A 22,269-nucleotide genomic window follows, 5' to 3' on the forward strand; every position below is an offset into this window, starting at 1 on the left:
TCGCTTGAACCCAGGAGGCAGAGGTTGCAGTAAGCCGAGATCACGCCACTGCACTCCAGCCTGGGCAACAGAGTGAGGCTCTGTCTTAAAAATAATAATAGTTAGGTCGGGCGCAGTGGCTCAAGCCTGTAATCCCAGCACTTTGGGAGGCCGAGAAGGGTGGATCATGAGGTCAGGAGATCGAGACCATCCTGGCTAACCCGGTGAAACCCTGTCTCTACTAAAAAATACAAAAAACTAGCTGGGCGAGGTAGTGGGCGCCTGTAGTCCCAGCTACTCAGGAGGCTTAGGCAGGAGAATGGCATAAACCTGGGAGGCGGAGCTTGCAGTGAGCTGAGATCCGGCCACTGCACTCCAGCCTGAGTGACAGAGCGAGACTCCGTCTCAAAATAATAATAATAATAATAGTTTCAAACTAAGAGCAGCCTAAAGGCTCCTCGTGCTAGCACCATCCTCTGTGCACCTGCCAGCACTTACTGACGCTGTCTCTGGGTCAGGTGTTCTGAGGCTGCTGGGAATACACAAAGACCCTGTGTCCGAGGCAGCCCACACATGCTGACGTTGGGGGTTGACCTTCACCCGTGGTCCCTTCTGTAACTAAGGACCACACTGTCGGCCGCCTCAGGCATGACTACTAAAGACCTGCACAGACGGGCACAGACGGCCACATAGTGTACACTCCAACTACAGGATCTGTCTGGAAGGCAGGTCCCTGTGGACAGAAGGTAGATGGGTGGGTGCCCGGAGGAGGGGGAAGAGGGGGTTGATGCTTACAGGGACTGGGTCGGTTTTTGGGGTGATGAAAATGTTCTGGAAATAGCAGTGACAGTTGCACAACCTTCTGAACATATGAAACACCACTGAATTATATAAAGTGGTGAATTTTATGGTATATGAATCATATATCCCATTTGAAAAGCAGAGTGGCAAAAATTTGTTTCTAGGCAGGAAGCTCCTGGGGGGCCAAGTGTAGCTTTACCATACCCAGGGAGAACAGCGTTGGAGAGAAAGCTGTCAGCTTCTAGAACGCGACGGCAAAAGCTGTGTGTGGGGCAGGGAGAAGTCTTGGGGCTTTCTGCAGCAAGGAAAGTTCTGGGCAACCTTCGTGGCGGTGACTCCCCCTCTGGAGCCTCAGCTTCAGCAAGGACGAGGGCTTGTCCCCAGAGCACCCAGAGTCAGGCCTAGATCAAGGTTTCAACCCATGGGGAGGCTGGGCTAGGGGCTCCGTGCAGAGGTCGAGCCACGAGGCATTTTGAGCAACCCCCTGCAAGAGCATAAAGATGAAAGCCAGGGATAATTAACGCTCTCAGGCCTGGGTTGACTCCACAAAATCCTTTGTGGTGGCCTGAAAGAAAAAGCAAATAGATGCAAAACCCATCTCTGGTTTCTAGGATAGAAGGACCTTTGAAATTATAAGACATTAAAATAAAGCTTCAGGTAAAAGGACTGTCATGTTCTAGCTGCAGATTTGATGTGAGATCAAAACGGAATTGCTCTTCTTGAAAGCCCAGGCGCTGGCCTACTGTGCAAGGTGCGCCCCACCCCAGCGTGCAGAGAAGCGGCCCAGGACCCTTGTGGCTAATCTCACCTGAGGCTGCTGTCTGTCCTCGAAGGGCTGAGGGTCCCCCTCTGATCATCCTTCTCTGCTTTTTTGTCCTCTCCACTTTGTTGTTGTTTTTTTTGAGACGGAGTCTCGCTCTGTCACCCAGGCTGGAGTGCAGTGGCGCGATCTCGGCTCACTGCAAGCTCCACCTCCTGGGTTCACGCCATTCTCCTGCCTAAGCCTCCCCAGTAGCTGGGAATACAGGCGCCGCCACCATGGCCGGCTAATTTTTTGTATTTTTAGTAGAGACGGGGTTTCACCGTGTTAGTCGGGATGGTCTCGATCTCCTGACCTCGTGATCCATCCGCCTCGGCCTCCCAAAGTGCTGGGATTACAGGCGTGAATCACTGCGCCCAGGATGCTCTGTTTTTCTTTTTCTTTTTTTTTGAGACAGGGTCTCGCTGTGTCACCCAGGCTGGGGTGCAGTGGTGCAATCACAGCTCACTGCAGCCTCGACCTCTCAGACTCACGCGATCCTCCCATGTCAGCCTCTGGAGTGTCCTCTCCACTTTCTTTCTTAGGGGTCCCTCAGGGACATGTCAGAGGTCAGAGACTACTTGGGGGGCGTCTATGGGACAGGCAGGCTGCCAGCAGCTGAGCTGTCCTTGCCCTGTGGCCCCTCTGCAGTCAGGGAGACACCAGACATGGGCCTGGCTCAGATGCATCAATACCTGACTGCAAAGACTTAAACCATGGACAGAAAAGGTGATGCGGCAGCCTCGAGGGGCAAACGCAAGGCTCCCTTAGCTCCCGTCCCACCGAGGGATGCCCATGGTCTCCCTTCGGCTTGGCAACTGCCTGGTGCAGCACAAGATTCTCTTTAAATCCCCAGCAAACAGAGCCGAGTGGAAATTCTGCCCCACATTTCTAGGCACGTCTCCTTCCACTCCTCACTACACCCTGCTCAGGCCACGGCTGCCTTCCGGGAATAACGCTGACAGTTCCATGGCCCACACCCCCTTTAGTTAACTTGCTGTGCACACAGCAGCCCAGCCAGAAACACACAGCCAGGTCGGATATTGGGTGCATTCAGTCGTGAAGCCTGAGGCTTCCTGGCTCCCACCGAGCACAGTGCAGCGTTCTGAAGGACAGGAAGAAGCTGGCCTCACTGCTCTTCTCAGACGGCTGATGGAGAAAAGGACACAGCTGCCTGCGCTGCTCTGCCTGGACTTGCGTCCTCGGCCCCACCCCTTGGGCAAGAGTGAGCCTCGCTGAGTGAGACACTGGTGCCTGGGCTTGCTGTACCATAGGGCTGCTGGACAACGGGCCAGACCCAACCCCAATGTGGATCCAGAGGTCTCTCTCCGTAGCAAGCCATGGAAGCATGATGGGCATTGTGCTAAGAACCGGGGTCTGCACCTCTGACCTGGGGCTCTGACTGTGCGGTTCTGCTGAGCTCACCCAAGAGTCCATGCATGCACGGCGGAGACCCGAGTCAGCGGCAGGGCTACCCCGTCACGGGCAACCCAACCCCTCATTAGGGGTGTTAATCAGCACAAACGAGCCAACTGGCTAATCAGTCGGCACACGCTGACAGACGCAGGCAATACGGAGGGCAGGCGGGCTGGGGGCACAGAATGCTCCCCCACCTGAGGGCATCCCAGGCCAGCAGGCGGGGCCCCGGAGACCCAGAAGCACCACAATTCCCATGTGTCCACGAGGCACTTTCTTTATGCATTCAAAGCCACCGCGTTCACACCCAGGTTTGCTCAGACGGAGGCCCAGAGGCGACCCCGCTCTGGCGCGGCTACCACCTGAGCGGCTGGCGGCCCTGGCCCAGCTCGGCCTCCACGTAGGCGTCATGCAGCACCTTCAGGTACAGCAGCAGCTGTTCCAGGTTTTCGCCAGTCAGCGCTGACAGCGCAATGACCTCCCGTCCCAAGTGATCCCGGAGCTGGGACAGATTGGCTCGGGCTTCAGGGAGGTCAATCTTATTTGCGATGATTGCGTGGGGCCTCTCAGACAGGCCCTCTTCATACATCTCCAGTTCATATTTTAAATCGTCAACTTGAGTCCACGGCTCACGCTGAGAAAGATCCACCACGAACAAGAGAAAGCGGCAGCGCTCGATGTGCCTGAGGAAGGCGGACCCCAGACCCCTGTTCTGGTGGGCGCCTCGTATGATGCCAGGGATGTCGGCCACTGCAGGGAAGACAGGGGCACACGAGGTGACCACTCGGCCTAGCCAGCACCAAGAGTGCCTTCCACCTCGAGTCTGGGAGGGAAGGCCTGGAGCCCACTGCGGAGGCTGGATTTCCTGAGTTCTAACACTTTCCTTTCAAGGATCACCTTGAACTGAAGCCATTTGATTTAGCACCTGGGTGATTCATTGGGCCAACTGACACCGGAGGAATTCAGGGCTTGGAGACGTTTGGGAGACTGGGATGGCGATGGGTCCATCTAGTAGGGAACATTTAATACCTTCTCTTTCTGCTTCAAATAGGATTCAAAAAAGAGGAAAATGGCTGCCTGTACTCTACTAGTAATCTGATTACTGACAGAGATTATTGTAGAGTACTCTGCACATGAAAAGTGCCGTCCAAATAACCTTACCAGCAGGCTTACTATTTTTAATGGGTACATCGTCTTCTGGGAAAAAGGTTTATTCTCTCAAACGGCACAAGGAAAGCTTTTAAGTCACATGTTGTGATGCTGCTGAGCTTCCACAGATGAAAGACGGGCACAGACAGAGTGGGAAGAAATACTGTCCTCAGGGCTGGAATTCCTTTCTTTTTTTTTTGAGACGGAGTCTCGCTCTGTCGCCCAGGCTGGAGTGCAGTGGCGTGATCTCGACTCACTGCAAGCTCCACCTCCCAGGTTCACGCCATTCTCCTGCCTCAGCCTCCTGAGTAGCTGGGACTACAGGTGCCCGCCACCTCGCCCGGCTAGTTTTTTGTATTTTTAGTAGAATATTTTTAGTAGAGACGAGGTTTCACCGTGTTAGCCAGGATGGTCTCGATCTCCTGACCTCGTGATCCACCCACCTTGGCCTCCCAAAGTGCTGGGATTACAGGCGTGAGCCACCGCGCCCGGTCAACAATGCTACATTTTAAACAGAAAGCTAAATTTAAGAGTTACATAATTATTTTTCTGAATTATGTCATTTAAATGTAACCTTTGGGAGAATTCTGGAAGTTCTACCTGCTATTTGTTGGTGGCCTTCATAGTGGACGATCCCGACGTGGGGCTTCAGGGTGGTGAACGGGTAGGAAGCCACGGCAGGTCTGGCGTTTGAAATGGCCCGGAGCAGTGAGGACTTCCCGGCATTGGGAAATCCCACCTGGGGGAAAGAGGGAAGTCAGCAGTGTATGGGTGGGAAAAAGGTGAGCCGCACACCTGTTCTCTTCTAGGCCACTGGCAAATCCCCATCGAGAACAGTGGATTTTCTAGAGTTCAGTGTGTGCAGATGCTGTTGGCAGTGGGGACACCTACCATCCCGGCGTGGGCCACCGTCTTGAGCTCTAGGTGGAGAACTCGCTGCTGTCCTGGCTGTCCAGGGGTACAGGTCACAGGGGCACGGTTGTCATTGGCCAGGAAGAAGCGGTTGCCTTTCCCTCCTGCCCCGCCCCGTGCGGCGATGTACTCGTCTCCCACGCAAGACAAGTCAGCCACGACTCTGCCTCCCTCCTTCACCAGCGTGCCCACGGGGACCTGGGAAACAGCAGGCACTCATCAGCTGAGCTCTATGAGCAGTGAGGACAGGTGGCCTTAACCCATTCCTGAAGCAAGTGCTAAGGAAAGAGGAGCGGACTGTGCCGGGTGGCTGCCCGCCCCACTCACCTCTGCTAACAGCTCTGGAGTACAAGGAAAAGGTCCCAGAGCTCCAGAGGTTTCAAGGGGCTGGGTACACACCCTTCTGACTGCACAAAGTGCTTTTTCAAATCGTGTTTCTAAAACATTAGGGTGAACTGAAGCAACCGGAAAGCAGCGAATCTAAGAGAATCTAAGAGAAGAGTGAGCTCAGTTCACAAAGGAGATGCGGCCCGCTGGGTGCCGGTGGCCTCCCTCAGTCAGAGGGCGACTCATGGGGCCAGAGGCAGAGGAAGTGTGCGTGCCAGGGGCCCTCTTCGTAAAACAGGATCACTTCCTGAGTCTTTCACTAGACGCGCTCGTGGTGCGACCCTGCTACTAATGCCTGTCTGGGTTGCTTCGAGGGGCGGGGCTGCTTTCCCGCTGTCTGCCAGCCTCTGTTTCCACTGTGCTGCTTCCTGGCTGTGGGTGTCAAGTCACAGGGGCCCCGTGGGTCACACAGTGGCCCCCAGGAGCCGGATGGTCCAGAACAACAGGGACAGGGCCAGCTCTGGCAGTCTTGGCTCACCTGGACGTAGAGGACGGCGCCACTGCGCCCGAAGCAGTTTTTACTGCCGCCGTCTTCTCCACTGAAACCCTGGTACCGCGACAGGACTGAAGACAGGGACTTGACTTGCTGGTCAACTAGAGCGAGAACAAGAATCTCAGTCCCTTTGTGTTACGGCAACCACGGCCTATTGCTGACGTCTCTGGGTCCAGTTTAAGAACCTTAAAAATATGTATGGAAGCGAGGAGTGAGGCTGCAGCAGAAGTTACAGAACCAGCAGTGTCATTTTTTTAAAGTGAAATTCTTATTTTCCTTCAAAAAGTGCTATCATTTCTGAAAATGTTTAAATTTCTCATTTTTTAAAGTAGTTATATTCTATGATTTTGTTGTGAATGCTTTGTTCCCAGCTCGCTCTGCGTCTGTGCTGAGTGAGTGTGAATAAAACCAACAGCTGGCAGCAACACTGAGACCCCGCACAGGCCTCGTGCTTTCACGTGACCGGCACGTCAGGTTCCCTGACAGGAAACTCTGGGCTCCTAAAATTAAAAAACAAAACAAGGCCGGGCGCAGTGGCTCACGCCTGTAATCCCAGCACTTTGGGAGGCCGAGACGGGTGGATCACGAGGTCAGGAGATCGAGACCATCCTGACTAACACGGTGAAACCCCGTCTCTACTAAAAATACAAAAATTAGCTGGGCGTGGTGGCGGGCGCCTGTAGTCCCAGCTACTCAGGAGGCTGAGGCAGGAGAATGGCGTGAACCCGGGAGGCGGAGCTTGCAGTGAGTGGAGATCACACCACTGCACTCGAACCTGGGCGACAGAGCAAGATTCCGTCTCAAAAAAAAAAAAAAAACAAACAGAAAAAGACACGTTCAAAGTTGCTTTTTCTTTTCTTTTTTTTTTTTTTAGACAGAGTCTTGCTCTATCGGCCAGGCAGGAGTGCAGTGGCATGATCTTGGCTCACTGCAACATCCGTCTCCCAGGCTCAAGCAATTCTCCTGCCTCAGCCTCCTGAGCAGCTGGGATTACACGTGCCCGCCACCACACCCAGCTAATTTGTTTTTTTGTATTTTTAGTAGAGACGGGGTTTCACCATGTTGGCCAGATTGGTCTCGAACTCCTGACCTCAGGCGATACCCCCACCTCGGCCTCCCAAAGTGCTGGGATTACAGCTATGAGCCACCGTGTCTGGCTGAATATCCTTATAATTTATAAAAATGATATCCATACACCAGGGTTTTTTTTTTTGTTGGTTTATTTTTTTGAGACAGGGTCTTCCTCTGTTGGCCAGGCTGGAGTGCAGTGGCATAATCAGAGCTCACTGTAGCCTCGACCTCCTAGGCTCAAGCCATCCTCCTGCTTCAGCCCCGAGTAGCTGGGACTATCAGTGTGTGCCACCACATCTGGTTATTATTATTATTTTTTAAGAGACAGGGTCTCACTGTGTTGCCCAGCCTGGTCTCAAACGCCTAGGCTCAAGTGATCCCCCACCTTGGCCTCTCAAAGTGCTGGGATTACAGGCATAAGCCACTGCGCCTAACTGGGTTTTAAAATTTTTTACTTTTTTTTTTAGACAGGCTCTGTCACCCATGCTGGAATGCAGTGGTGTGATCACGACTCACTGCAGCCTTGAACTTCTAGGTTCCAGTAATCCTCCTGAGTAGCTGGGACCACAGGTGGACGCTATCACGTCTGGCTAATTTTTTCAAAAATTTTTTGTAGATCCACAAACCTTGAGACCAAAAAAAAAAAAAAAAAGACACGGTCTTGCTATATTGTCCAGGCTGGCCTTGAACTTACAGGCTCAAGTGATCCTCCTGCCTCAGCCTCTCCCTAGACCAGCCCGCACTGCCCCAGGGCACCTGCCTCTCAGAATGACGTGTCCGCCGTTGCCTCCGTCCCCTCCATCAGGGCCTCCAAACTCCTTGCGGGGCTCACTGTGGAAGCAGCTTGCCCCGGCGCCTCCGTTTCCTCCACAGACAAGCACTTTCCGACAGTCCACAAAATACCTTTTCTACAGAGAGCACAAGTATCCCACGTCATCTCAACACTCCGAGGTCCTTTCACAAGACCATATATCCATTTGAGATGTGCCTCTTCCATTTACGACAGCCTATTACAATTACAGGTTAATGACACTAATACTGCTAATTGCTTCTAAAATCCAAAGAAAAAAAACAGTTCCCACAAGTCAGTAGCATTTGTAGACCAAGGTAAACCCACAATGCAGATGTAAGTATTCTGTGTGAACCTACACTTCAAAAATTCAGCATTTCTTATTCTGGGTGAGACTGATTTAAAACCAACAACAAAAATCAGCATTTTTAACCTAAAAAACCCACATCTTGTTTAGGAAATATTCCTTAAACAATGTGTTTTTCCATTAAAAAACAAAACAAAACAAAAAACCATTCCTGAAATCATAGATCTTTATTCTTGGAAAGTTCCAGTTTCCCAGGATGCACTAGGGAAACAGGGAGTCAGAGTCGTTCCTGGACAATGACCAGGCTTTCGACTCGGAAGAAAGAGTATTTTCTGGGGCCTGATGAAAACAGGGCTCATATAAAAAATGTAGTGATGCAAACTGAGCCCCTTGCTGGAGGAAAAGTTTTTTTTTTTTTTTTTTTGGCAGAGTCTCGCTCTGTCGCCCAGGCTGGAGTGCAGTGGCGTGATCTCTCACTGCAAGCTCCGCCTCCTGGGTTCACGCCATTCTCCCACCTCAGCCTCCTGAGTAGCTGGGACTACAAGCGCCGCCACCACACCCGGCTAATGTTTTGTATTTTTAGTAGAGATGGGGTTTCATCATGTTAGCCAGGGTGGTCTCGATCTCCTGACCTCGTGATCCACCCGCCTCGGCCTCCCAAAGTGCTGGGATTACAGGCGTGAGCCACCGCGCCCGGCCAGGAAAGCTGTTCTTTAGGTCACTAAGGTAGGTACAATCTGGATAAAGAGAGAGAACCAACCAGGTTACTGTTCAACACACAACAGCTCCTACCACAAGAGGGTCAGCTCCTGCGGCCCAGGGTGCCGCAACCTCACCACACCCTAGGGAGGACGCCTGGCTTCTGCCCACATGCACAGACAGACGCACCCTGGCTCTGACACCACCCAGGGCTGCTGCCTCTGCACTCCCATCTAATACTCCTTAAATGCAGCTTTTTTTTTTTCTTTCAAAAGAAAATACACAAACATTTTAAGATTCTTTGGCACCACCATGTGGAAAAATCATGAACTGCTATTTCCAAATCTCAACGTGTAACGCCGTCATGTGCCAACGCAAGCAAAACCCACCAGACAGGGAAGAGAGCCCCACTGGTGAGCACTACACGGAGGACAAAACCTCGACTCACTTTCTCTCCTGGGGATGAGACAAGCCTGTGCAGACATTCAGCTATTTGAGCACACATCCCACCAAAGCAGCTTTTCCACTGGAAGTGCCGTTTGTCCCAGGAATGCTTATCTGAAGCCCCTCCATCCAGGAGGAAAGGAAGGGAGTCATCAAGGTGCATTTTCTTGAATTTATTAGAGATAATTCATGTTTTAAATAGGAGGTTTTGGTAAACAGAACAAGAAAAACTTGTAAGGCTTAAAGAACCATAAAATGCAGGGTCTATTGCCCCGACTTGTTTTATTTTTATTTATTTATTTATTTAAATTTTTTTTTTTTTTTTTTTTTTTTTTTTTTTTTTTTAGTAGAGACAGGGCTTCACCATGTTGGCCAGGCTGGTCTCGAACTCCTGACCTCAAGTGATCCGCCTGCCTCAGCCTCCCAAAGTGTTGGGATAACAGGCATGAGCCACCACACCCAGCCCCCACATTTTTTTAAGAAATAGCCCCACATATTAAAGGATATATGTAACATACATGTAAGATACACAGGCTCATGGTAAAATGAGCAGCCTGTATCACAGCTTTCCAAGCACCCAGCGCCTCTCCCAGCCTGCTGGGATCTGCTGAGTGTGGGATTTCGCACACAGGCCTGCGTTTCACCCCATCATTTTCAAGCTCCACGTGCCCCGTCACTAAGATCACAGAGATGAGATCAAGAGGACCCAAAACCACACCCTGTGCCTTCTGAGGAGGAGACAGGCAAGCTGCTCTAACTCTAGAAGTCTCACCAGCTTTTTCTCAGAGAGCGGCTTCTTCCCCGGGAGTTCCTGATGCTTGGCGTGGTCCGCATGGCCGACCGAGAGTAGCCTGGGAGAAGCCTGCTGTGGCAGTCGCCGGCTGGGCTTGAGGCCAGCCCATGTGGACAAAGCCCAATGCCCCACGTCCTCAAACACGGTCCTCAATCTTGCTGAGAAAAGCCTTGCAGGTGTCATGGCCCCTACAGAAGTCAGACTGGCAAAATGAGATACTTGGTTTAATCCTGGGCATGAAACAGACACGGAAGAGGAGGATCTCATGCAGCAGGTCTCCATGCATGTTTCTCAAACAAACCAGTAAACTGATGGGTCTGACTTTCCTGGCCACTCACCCTCTCGGCCCGCAGTCACGTCTTGTCCTCTGACCCGTCAGCCTATCCGTGACTTGGGAGCAGGATTTCTGTACAAAGGATTTAAAACATTAAATCTTCCACAACACTGGACATATCCTCTTATGGAATAGCAAGTATCCGCTCAACGAAAATATTAAAAAGGAAATCTGAAGTGCAAGTCAAAATTTCTTGAAAAACACCCATTTATTCAAATGTTATCAAGTGTGTTATCTTGTGTAATTTTCAAGTTGTTATATTGGAACACAAGAATATTAAACATGGAGCATAGCGGCTAAGCACCCAGGCTCTGGAAAGCAACTCTAAGGGAAGGCCACGCACCTGTGTGGCCTCAGCCTCCTCACTTGTAAGGACAGGGCTGGGTGAGGACGGGCTGAGCTGATCCACATGGCTGCACAACAGCAGCCCTGGCTGTGGCACTGATAGAATGAGAAGCATACACTTGGCCTCTGCTCCTGGCTCCTGACACACAGCTCTCAGAACACTGGTAATTTCCTGAGTGACAGCGGTGATAGGGGTGCCTGGCACAGAGCTCCTAAAGCCCTTGGACTTCCTGGGTGACAGGACAGTCTTCTGTTCTAATGAGGCACCTCTTGGTGGGCTCCTGGATGGCCTTGGGAGGGGCTGGTCATCATAAAGACCAAGCCATGATGAGAAGCCTGGGCCTTTCAGCCCCACCCCCACCATCCAAAAACGGGAGAGGGGCTGGAGGCTGAGTTCATAATTGATCATGTCTCCATGATGAGGCCTCCATGGAAATCCTTGAACGAGGGGCTTGGGAAAGCTTTCAGTTTGGTGAACTCATCCCTGTGCTGTGAGGGCAGCCACAGAACTCGCTGGGTACAAAGGCTCCTGTGCTCAGGACCCTCTGGGCCTCGCCCGTGCCCCTCCTCACCCAGCTGCCCACCTGTGCCCGCTGTGGCATCCTTTATAGTAAACTGGCAATGCAAACCAAGTGCCTTCCTGAGTTCTGTGAGCCACTCCCGCAAATCATCAAACCTGAAGGGGTCATAGGAACCCCCAATGTGTAGCAAGATGGACAGAAGTGTGGGTACCCCAGGGACCCACTACTTGCGGTCAACATCTGAAGTGGGGGGCAGGTTGGTGTGACTGAGCCCCTAACCCCGGGGTCCGTGATCACCACGGCAGGGTCAGAGTGAACTGAATTACAGGATGCCTGGCTGGTGTCTGCAGAGGACTGGCCAATTGTTGGTGTGGAAAACCCACACATTTGGTGCCTGATGTGTGGTGTGGGTGGAAACACCCCTGGGGTGACAGGGTCAGCACAGCTGCAGACTCTAAGTGCCAGCTACTGTCACTCTCAAAGCCTCATTTAAGCCGTCACTCACTCCACCGCTTATGACAGCCAGCTACCTTGCAGGTGCCAAGGGCACAGTGAGGAAGTCACTGACCCTGCCCTCCAGGAGAGGACAGTCCCTCCCTTCACCATGAGCACAAATGCCCTCCTGCTTTCAGAGCTCCCCATTCTTCAGCAGGTCCCACAGGAGGGACCTTACAAGGCGCTCCCCGTCCTGACTACGTGAGGTGTGTACAGAAGGAGATGGCTGAAAACTCAACACGAGGCCAGCGCGGGAGCACAACGAGGGGACACCGCCCGCCTCCTCCCTCGCAGTGCCTCGGACGCCTCCCTCTCCTGGGCCTCACTCCTCCAAAAAGGTGCCACCTCCTTTGGGGGGTCACTACCTCTGCGGAGTCCTTGACCATTCTGCTTTAATTCTGAGGCAATCCCAGAAAAGTTGGAAGAAGAGTACAAAGAACTTCCTCCTGAATCACTTGAGTCAGTCGCCGACTGGACTTCCCTACACCCAGAACATTCCATGTGTGTTTCCCACAGACAATGGTGTCCCCTCCAGAACCAGGGTGCCATGGAGACTGGCCATGACCAACAGCCCCTCCCTATACCCTCCCACGTGGGCCCCAGTCCCAGCAGCGCCACTCCCCTCAGGAGAGTCTACGTCCCAATCCCGGCTTCCTCAGCCTCTCCTGACTCCCGGGCCGGCCCTGACACAGGAGGCGGCAGGCCAGCTGTGAGCAGGACGTCCTCGTTCCCAGTTCAGCACTCTGGGCTCATTCTAATTTTCTCTTGTGGTCCTGGTAACTCCATTCTCCGACTGTAAGAAACTGAGCCTCCATGCTCTTTAAGATACTTATGGAGCTGCTCTACCCCTACTGGGACCTGCCCACAGTTCCACCTCCCTGCCTGCTCCCAGAGCTCCCCATTCTTCAGCGCGTCTCTGTTCCCCGACTGGCTGAGTTCCCATGCTGGCCCACCTGTCCATGGGACACCCTCCCCTTGATATCCTTCCTGTAAATATATTTTAAAGGACCACTGATTTTGAGATGGTTTTAGATTTGTGGACAAGTGCAAAGGCAGCCCCACGGACTTCCTCCCAGTGTCCCCCACAGTCGCGCCTGTGTGGCCTCCACTGGTGCACTGCTACTAACTGAGCTCCAGGTGGGGCTCGGGGCTCAGCAGTTTCCCAAGAGTGTCCTTCTGTTCCAGGGTCCAGGCCAGGATCCACCCTGCTTTTAACCATTATGTAGGGATTTTTTTTTTTTTTTTTTGAGACGGAGTCTCGCTCTGTGGCCCGGGCTGGAGTGCAGTGGCCGGATCTCAGCTCACTGCAAGCTCCGCCTCCCGGGTTTACGCCATTCTCCTGCCTCAGGCTCCCGAGTAGCTGGGAGTACAGTCGCCCGCCACCTCGCCCATCTAGTTTTTTTTTTGTATTTTTTAGTAGAGACGGGGTTTCACGGTGTTAGCCAGGATGGTCTCGATCTCCTGACCTTGTGATCCACCCGTCTCGGCCTCCCAAAGTGCTGGGATTACAGGCTTGAGCCACCGCGCCCGGCCAGGGATATTTTTAAGTGCTTGAAGAAAAGAGGCATGGATGCATTCTATATGCAGGGAAAATATCTTTCAGAAAGGAAGGTGCAATAAAGATTCTCAGATGGCAGAAAACGAACACAGTTTGTCACTAACATACCTGCTGTATGAGGAACGCTCAAGAAAGTTCCTCGGGTTGAAGGAAAATGATACCAGAGGGAAGCCTGGATCTTGAGGAGGGAAGGGAGAGCAACAGAAATGGTAAATATAAAATACTATCGTTTTCCTCTTAGGAGTTCTTAAATATGTAAGACTGTAGACAAAAAAATATTGTGTAGTGGGCTTCCAACACGCATAGAGGTAATACACATGAAAGGCAACAGAAAGGTCACGAGGGGATTCAAGGGACCCAGACGACGGCAAGGTCCCCACGTTTCTGTGAGGGGCACAGTATGAACTCTGAGCAGACAGTGAAGGCTAAGAGGTGCGCAGACTGGAACCTCCAGGGCAATGCCTAAGACACAACACAAAGACACAGATCCGAGAAGCCGACAGATAAATGAAATGCTCAGAACGTGCCCAACAATTCAGAAGAAAAAGAACAAACAACAAAAAACAGAGGGGACAAACAGGAAAGCAATAATAAAAGTGCATCTAAATCTAACCATATACATCATTTTATTAAATGTTCATGTGTACAAATTCTAATTAAAAGGCAGAGGCTGACAAAGTAGATTAAAAAGAGCCAGCTGGGCACAGAGGTTCCTGGCTGTAATCCCAGAACTGTGGGAGGCCAAGGCGGGAAGAACTCTTGAAGCCATGAGTTCGAGACCAGCCTGGGCAAAATAGCAAGACCTCTGTCTCTACTGAAGGAATTAGCTGGGCATGGTGGCGCACCCCTGTAGACCTAGCTCCTTGGGAGGCTGAGGCGGGAGGATCACTTGAGCCCAAGAATTCAAAGCTGCTGTGAGCTGTGAATACGCTACCGCACTCCAGCCTGAGCAATAATAAGAGAACGAGACCCTTTTTTTTTTTTTTTTTTTTTGAGACAAGGTCTCACTCTGTCACCCAAGCTGGAGTGCAGTGACGTAATCACAGCTCATTACAGCCTTGACTTCCTGTACTAAAGAGATCCTCCTGCCTCAGCCTCCCGAGTAGCTGGGGCTACAGGTAAGTGCCACTGTGCCTAACTTCTAAAATTTTTTTGCAGAGACCGGGTCTCCCAGTTACCCAGCCTGGTCTCAAGCGATCCTCCTGTCTTGGCCTCCAAAGTGCTGAGATTACAAGCATGAGATTACAAGCACCACACCTGGCCTGAGACCCTATGTCTAAAAATAGAAAAACAGTACAGATACAAAATCTGAACAATACTATCAAAATACTTATCTAGTTGACATTTATATAACAGTACATCCAACAACTGTGAAATACACACTATTTTCAGGTGCAGGTGGAATATTCACCAAAACTGACCATAAGATGTGTCATAAAGAAGTCTCAATACATTTAAAAGAAATCGTATACAGTCAGCCCTCCGTATTTGTGGAGTCAACAAACCTCAGGTCAAAAATATCCGGAAAACAAACAAAACAGTAACAATACAATTTTTTTACATTTAAAAAATAAAGTATAACAGCTATTTACATAGCATTTACATTGTATTGTACTATAAATAATCTAGAGATTATTTAAAGTATACAGAAAGGCCGGGTGCAGTGGCTCATACCTGTAATCCCAGCAGTTTGGGAGGCCCAAGGCGGGAGGATAACTTGGATAACTTGAGGCCAGGAATTCGAGAACAGCCTGGGCAAAATAGTGAGACCTTGTGTCCACTAAAAAAAAAAAAAAAAAAAGAAAATTAGCTCATTAGCTGGACATGGTGGTGCATGCCTATAATACCAGCTACTTAGGAGGCTAAGGTGGGAGGGTCACTTAAGCCCAAGAGTTGGAGGCTGCAGTGAACTGTGATTACACCACTGCAGTCCAGCATGGGTGACAGAGCTCCTGTGGCTTTGGAGGGGGTGGGAAGTATATGAATGCCAACCACAGGGAATATTCTCAGAATTAAATTGGAAGTCAATAGCTAGAAAATATCTAGGAAACCTGCAAATTAAACAAGCTTCTTCTAAATAATCCACAGGTCAGAGAAGAAATCAAAAGAGAAACTGGAAAATGTTTTGAACTGAATGATAATGAAAATGCAAAATACCAGAATTTTCTTTTTTTTTTTTTTGAGACAGAGTCTCGCTCTGTCACCCAGGCTTGAGTGCAGTGCCACAATCTCAGCTCACTGCAAGCTCCGCCTCCCAGGTTCACGCCATTCTCCTGCCTCAGCCTCTCGAGTAGCTGGGCCTGCAGGCGCCGCCACCATGAAATACCAGAATTTAAGAGATGCAGCTAAAGCAGTGTTTAGAAGGAAACTTACAGTTCTGATGGTTACCTTGGTAAAGCAGAAAGATCTACAATCAGTACCCTAAGGCTCCAAATCAAGAAACCAGAAAGAACAAAGTAAGCATGGAGCAGAAGGAGGAGAATCACACAAAGCAGAAAAAAACAAAGAGACAACAATGAGACGTAACGGAAAAAACAGGCTCACTGAAAAGACAAGCTAACACACCTCTAGCCAGCCTGATCCAGAAAACGAGAGAGCACAAATCTCCACTGTCAGGAATGTTCAACGGGTTATCAGCACACACCTTACAGACAGCAGAAGGGCAAGAGAATGCTAGAAACAACTTTACGCCAGCAAATTCAGGAACAAATTCAACTTACATGAAATGGACACATTTCTTGAACAAGGCAACTTATTAAAGAAACACAAGAATAAACAATCTAAAACAGCCCTGTATCTACTCAAGAAGTTAAATTTGTTATAAAAGAACACTCCTCAAAGGAAAACTCTAGCTCGGCTTGTTTTCCTGGTAAATTCCATGTAACATTCCAGGAAGAAACAATGCCAACCTTACACAAGCTTTTTTGGAAAATAGAGGAAGTCAGATCACTATCCAACTCATCCTATGAGGCTAGTACCAAAAACTGACACTATGAAAAAATAAAATTATAGACCACACCCCTCATGAACATAGATGCAAATAACTCTTAACAAAATATCACCCAATTGAATCCAGCAGTTCAGAAAGGATCACACATCAAGACCTAGTAGTGGTCATCTCAACACAAGGCCACATCAAGCAGTCAAAACTCAGCCCAGGCACTTCTCTGTATCAACAGGTGGTACCACCGTCTCAACACCCACTCATGAGGAGGAAAACAAAACATCTCAGCAAACTGGGAACAGACGGGAACATCTTCGCCCTGATAAGGGCACTACATGGGGCCTATAGCTAATCACACTTAATGAAGAAAGACTGAACGGTTACCTCCCACGATGGAGAAAAAGGGCCTCCACATGCACCATTCCTATGCAACAATGTCCTTTCACACACTGAAATAAAGGGAAAAAAAAAGAAAGGAAAAAAGGAAGAAATAAAACTGTCCCTGTTTACAGAAGAGAGGACAGAGTTCCATAGAGAATCCCAGGGAAGGCCGGGTGCCGTGGCTCACGCCTGTAATCCCAGCACTTTGGGAGGCCGAGGTGGGCAGATCATTTGAGATCAGGAGTTCGAGACCAGCCTGGCCAACATGGTGAAACCCCATCTCTACCAAAAATATAAAAATTAGCCGGGTGTGATGGCGGGCGCCTGTAGTCCCGGCTACTCGGTAGGCTGAGACATGAGAATCGCTTGAACCTGGGAGGCAGAGGTTGCACTGAGCCGAGATCACGTCACTGCACTCCAGCCTGGGTAACAGAGCGAGACTCCATCTCAAAAAAAAAAAAAAAAAAAAAAGCCCCAGGAAGTCTACAAGAAGGCAATAAGGTAACTGAGCAAGATGGCAGGTTATCAGGCTAATATAAAAAAATCAATTGTATTCTTAAATACCAGCTGCAAACAACTGTAAATTAAAATTAAGAAAAAACCCCATTTATGGCAGTGCCAAATACAAAAAGTACCTGAAAATAATTTAACAATAAACCTTCAAGACCTCTACCTCATTACTTGCAAAATACTGTTCTAAGTATTTTTCAGGGATTAACTCATTCAGTCCTTGTAAAACTGTGAAGTCTTTCATCATCTTCATTTTAAAGTTGCGGAAACTGAGGCAGACAGGTGAAAAGACTTAACCCAGAGCTATCAGATGGGAAGGGTCAGGGGTGGGCCATAAAAACAGGCCGGGGAAAAACGACTCGGGCTCATCAACACAAGCACAGTCACAGCTCAGCCTGCTGGAACGTTACACCATCCAGCCCGGATATTCTGGAAACCAGACTTCCTGACGCTGGTGACACGGAACCTGAAGATCAACCGCAGAGAAGGCTGCAAAGCCAACCAGAGACCTGAACTCAGAATCTTGCCTAATTTGCTTCCTCCTGTTTGCCCTTTCAATTTTTCTTTGGAGGTCCGCTGAGTGCTGTGGCTCTCCCTTGCTGGATGAACAAATCCCACTGTTTCACGCCGCTGTTTGGTGTCTTTATCTTCCTTCCAACAAGGCTGTCCTTGACCTGTCCAGTACAGTCCCCACTGGCCAAATGTGGCCATTTGGCTAAAATTAACTAAAATGTAAAAACTCAGTCCCTCAGGCAACATCTAAGTGCTCATGGTCACATCGCGAGTGGGTACCATATGGGACAGCACAGATTAGAACACTGCCCTCATCACAGAAAGTTTTTTTGAGACAGGAGTCTCACTCTGTCACCCAGGTTGGAGTGCAATGGCATGATCTCACCTCACTGCAACCTTCGCCTCCTGGGTTCAAGCAATTTTCATGCCTCAGCCTCCCAAGAAGCTGGGATTACAGGCACCCATCACCACGCCCAGCTAATTTGTGTGTGTGTGTGTGTATATATATATGTGTTTGTGTGTGTGTATATATATATATATATATATATATATTTTTTTTTTTTTTTTTGGAGACGGAGTCTCGCTCTGTCACCCAGGCTGGAGTGCAGTGGTGTGATCTCAGATCCCTGCAACCTCCCCCTCCCGGGTTCAAGGGATTCTCCTGCATCAACCTCCGGAGTAGGTGGGATTATAGCCACGTGCCACCACGCCTGGCAAATTTTTGTATTTTTAGTAGAGACAGGGTTTCACCATGTTGGCCAGGCTGGTCTTGAACTCCTGATCTCATGATCCTCCAACCTCGGCCTCCCAAAGTGCTGGGATTACAGGCGTGAGCCACCGCGCCTGGCAATTTTTTTTTTTTTTTTTCTCGAGGCAGAGTTTCGCTCTTGTAGCCCAGGTTGGAGAGCAATGGTGGGATCTCGGTTCACTGTAACCTCCGTCTCGTGGGTTCAAGTGATCCACCCGCCTCAGCCTCCCGAGTATCCACCCCCACGCACCCACCACCACACCCAGCTCATTTTGTATTTTTAACAGAGGCAGGGTTTCACCATGTTGGCCAGGCTGGTCTCGAACTCCCGACCTCAGGTGATCCACCTGCCTCGGCCTCCCAAAGTGCTGGGATTACAGGCGTGAGCCACCGCGCCCGACCAATATATCCACTTTTAAATGTATTCCTAACAATAATACCCTGTGAGGGGTAATACTGCATGCCAAGCTATCTTCCACTTGCTTTTCCAGACCAGCTTTCCGCCCTGCCCTGTGCTGTGTGTCAGGAGCCTGAGCCTGCCCCTTAGGAAAACCTACTGGGACCTGGCTCTCTACCAGAGACCGGAGGCAGGAGCAGGAGGCTGGGACACGGACCTCCTTGCCCACTCAGATTGAGGCTTACACCTCCAGTCCAAGAAGCCCTTCCCAGTGACTCTTCCCTCTCCTGGTACTGCTGTCTTCTCTGATCTTTTGGAGTCCAGGAGTAGAAACTCCACTGACACAGTTCCAGGATAAAGGACCAACCGTCATTTAACCTATACTCTCTTTGCAAACGGTCCCTTTATAAACCCTCCTCAAATCCTCCTGTGAGCATGAAATGATTTTTTTTTTTTTTTAATGTATTTGAGAAAGAGTCTCGCGCTGTTGCCTAGGCTGGAGCATAGTGGTGCAGTCTCGGCTCACTGCAACCTCCACCTCCCAGGTTCAAGCGATTCTCCTGCCTCGGTTTCCCAAGTTGTTGGGATTACAGGTGCCTGCCACCACGCCCGGCTACTTTTTTGTATTTTTAGTAGATATGGGGTTTCACCATGTTGGCCAGGCTGATCTTGAACTCCTGACCTCATGATCTGCTCGACTTGGCCTCCCAAAGTTCTGGGATTACAGGTGTGAGCCACCGCACTCAGCAGAAACCTGATTCTTGACTTTACATTTTTTATGCCCATCTAAAGCAGTGGAGGCTGAGACTCAGAGAGGTTAAATCACTTGCCCAAAGTCACACAGTATCCTCTGGCCTCCCTGGCATGTTGCTGACACCTGCATTTTACCACAGGAATCTTCCCACTGAGGTTCGCGTACACATAGACTTCCCAAGGGACTAAGGCCAGGATAATTTCAAAGGAATCCATTTTCTCAAGTTTTGCTACGTTCTCTCTGCTAAAACAGAACTGCCTGAGGACGAACTTGCGTTTAAAACAATATGAGTTATCCTTTCCTATTTTTTTTAAATGGGTCCACCCCTTTACAAAAGAAAGGTATTTCTCCAGCGACATTGCCCAACAACTCCTCTGATTCCCATCTACAGGTCTGCGCGAACACCATTCCTCGGTATCTACAGCTATGAGAACGTAAACGGGAACAGACGGATAACTGGCTCTCACAGGGCAAAAGCCACACACGGACAGTGAACTATCTGGCAATGCGTCTCCTTGAGGAGCGTTTACAATACAAAACTTTATTTTTATCATCCAAATGTGCATGTATTTATGTTGTTTTGTGCAACTGTACACTACCAATCATCACTTTAAAATTCCAGAAGAAAATGTTTAATACTTAGAGCCCTAAGTATTAGGCAAATACTTAGGCAAATTCCTAAACAACTTGACTCGGAACTCACACGCGGCACCCATTCCTGTGACAGAGAACCACGCGGGTGGCTGACAAGACTTCCGACCCCCAAACGCGGCTCTGCGGAGAGAGTGGGGCAAGACTGGGGAGCAAGGCGCCGCTCCCCACCGCGGTTCGCAGCCCGGCAGCCCTCCAGGCCTCTCAGCTCCTAGGCCGGGGCCTCTCCCGCTCCCAGCGTCCCCGGTACCCGGCGGCCAAACCCGAGGCCCCTCCTCGCACGCGGGCCGCAACCACCCCCGGGGACCAAGCGCCCCACTCCCGCACTCACCGGCTCGGGAGGGCACGTCACTTCCGGGGCGTCGCAAGCACCGACCACTTCCGGGGCCTCTCGGCTTGGGCAGCCCCAAGGCTCGCCTAGTGCGCAGGTGCAGAAAACACGCCGGCGGAACCGAGAAGGGACCTTGTCCCTAGGAGCGGGAGCAGGAGGAACAGCGGGAAGGCTGCGGAGCGCTCAGCTGCACCCGCGCTTTTCGCCGGCGCCCTCGCTGCCCGAACACAAGGACAGCCGCCCCGCCCGTTCCACCCGGTGCCCAGGGACCCCCAGCTCCTCCAACCCCTCCGGCGTTTGCGGAGCCTCCCAGGTCTGATGAGGACACCGCCCTTGCCCGAGGAGGCTACTGGGCAACGCAGAGCAGGCAGTGGGGACCGCAGGGCAGCCCCGGGACGCCGTCCACACCGCCCTATCCCTGGCTCCGCCGCACGGGGACTGCCCAGGAGCCGAGGTGACAATCTACCGGGTCTTGGTAGTAAGTATTTGCAAAACAAATCACACCAAAATCCCATTAACTTCATGAAAACCCACTTTATAGGATGATTTTTGAAGAACCAGTTTATTAAGAGATTACACCAAAAGCATGAACAATTTATACGTCAATATCCGGCTGAAAAAAAAAATTAACCGATAAGGATGTTTTTTAAATGTACTGTACTCACAAATAACAAGACAAATTTGACCTGTTCAATAAATAGAAATGAAGTGGCTAAAAATTTTTAAATGGAAAACAGTCTTCTTCTTTGTACAGTTTTGAAGGGATGCCCCTATTCAAGCCTATACGTAGAAAAACTCTGACAAAATCAGAGGTTCACTTAAGACTCCAACCATGTGAGTGTATTAAGGTTTCTTTTCAGATCTTAGGAGATCTTGTCCACCTTAATCCCATTCATAAAGACTCTTGGCATGAGTTCCGATGTACTGTTCTAATATGCTAAGTACTGCTGATTCAACAACAAGCCCTCATGGGCGATGAGCTTTTGCATACCAATACGAATTTGTCAGCCCTTCTGAAAACTGTGGTCATCATTTTTCAAATTCACAATTTGCTGGATGTCAGGGAACAAGAAGAATGAGCGTCAATTCTCACATCTTCCTTTGCTGCTTCACTGGCCTTCCATAGAAGTGGTGAGAAAAAAACAAAGCGCCATCAACCACACTTCACAAACAATTCATGTTAGCCTAAGCTTTTCTCAACATTCATAGGACAGAAGATAGAATAAGTTAATGAGAAGGAATTGCTGGCATCACTTTCCATCACAATATTACATAAAAATGGACAACACATTAAATAAACATTCTGTTATTCATCATTAAATATATTAACACCAAAAATCATGTATAAATTAGGAAATAAATGTACAAACTATTTTGCAAAGTGCTTTTTAAAATATATACACAACATTCAAGATATTCTTAATGTAAGACATTTCAGATTGAAGTTTTGGGATAAGTGTCCTTTTCTTCCAGAAAGTATTATTAATACAGCACTTAAAAAAACACACAAACACACATAAAAGGCATATTCCCAGATTGGTAAGGAATAAAAATAAACTTTTCACAGTTATCTAAAATGTTTAACATTTTCAGTGGGAAATTTTAGTCCCCGATTGAGTTTGCAAATTAGTTCTATGAAAATCGACAGGAAAAGAACAAAATCAAGGGAGATGACTCCCTAACTGAAACTGCTAATACTTTTGTCAATTAGCAATTAAGAACTCTCATTTCAGTAATTTAATATGAA

General features: G+C 49.7%; 2 protein-coding genes across 10 annotated transcripts in view; both read right to left on the reverse strand.

Moving 5' to 3' along the window:
• Nucleotides 1-865: 865 nt before the first annotated feature.
• On the reverse strand, nt 866-20,541 carry MTG2 (mitochondrial ribosome associated GTPase 2). 9 transcript variants are annotated; one of them, XM_030915652.1, is made up of 9 exons: nt 14,968-15,025; nt 13,402-13,471; nt 10,379-10,446; nt 10,020-10,228; nt 7,768-7,915; nt 5,922-6,037; nt 5,036-5,254; nt 4,745-4,883; nt 866-3,745 (listed from the first exon to the last, which is right to left on the reverse strand). In XM_030915652.1, exons 4-9 carry the CDS (start codon nt 10,221-10,223, stop codon nt 3,351-3,353), a joined length of 1,221 nt encoding a protein of 406 aa, XP_030771512.1. In that variant the 5' UTR covers nt 10,224-10,228; nt 10,379-10,446; nt 13,402-13,471; nt 14,968-15,025; the 3' UTR covers nt 866-3,350. The 9 variants fall into 9 exon arrangements, with proteins under 9 accessions (XP_030771512.1, XP_030771510.1, XP_030771511.1 ...); XM_030915650.1 differs by having other exon boundaries at nt 10,020-10,242; XM_030915651.1 differs by lacking the exons at nt 13,402-13,471; nt 14,968-15,025 and adding an exon at nt 20,523-20,541 and having other exon boundaries at nt 10,020-10,242.
• Nucleotides 20,542-21,065: 524 nt separating this feature from the next.
• Nucleotides 21,066-22,269, reverse strand: part of SS18L1 (SS18L1 subunit of BAF chromatin remodeling complex) — a 38,737-nt gene continuing 37,533 nt past the window's right edge. The window contains exon 11 of the mRNA XM_030915643.1: nt 21,066-21,639. Coding sequence (XP_030771503.1) covers nt 21,612-21,639 — 28 coding nt within the window. The 3' untranslated portion in view covers nt 21,066-21,611. The remainder of the gene's footprint in view (nt 21,640-22,269) is intronic.

This window comes from Rhinopithecus roxellana, chromosome 13 (assembly GCF_007565055.1).
Source record: "Rhinopithecus roxellana isolate Shanxi Qingling chromosome 13, ASM756505v1, whole genome shotgun sequence".
NCBI lineage: Eukaryota > Metazoa > Chordata > Mammalia > Primates > Cercopithecidae > Rhinopithecus > Rhinopithecus roxellana.

Excerpts from the sequence above, each read along its gene's own strand:
- MTG2 (XM_030915647.1), bottom strand. The coding sequence starts at position 10,322 with ATGGAGACCTGCTGCATGAGATCCTCCTCTTCCGTGTCTGTTTCATGC. Across the intron at positions 6,038-7,767 it reads CGGACACGTCATTCTGAGAG|TTGACCAGCAAGTCAAGTCC; the intron begins GCAGGTGCCCTG and ends TTCTCGCTCTAG. Across the intron at positions 4,884-5,035 it reads CGGTGGCCCACGCCGGGATG|GTGGGATTTCCCAATGCCGG; the intron begins GTAGGTGTCCCC and ends TCTTTCCCCCAG.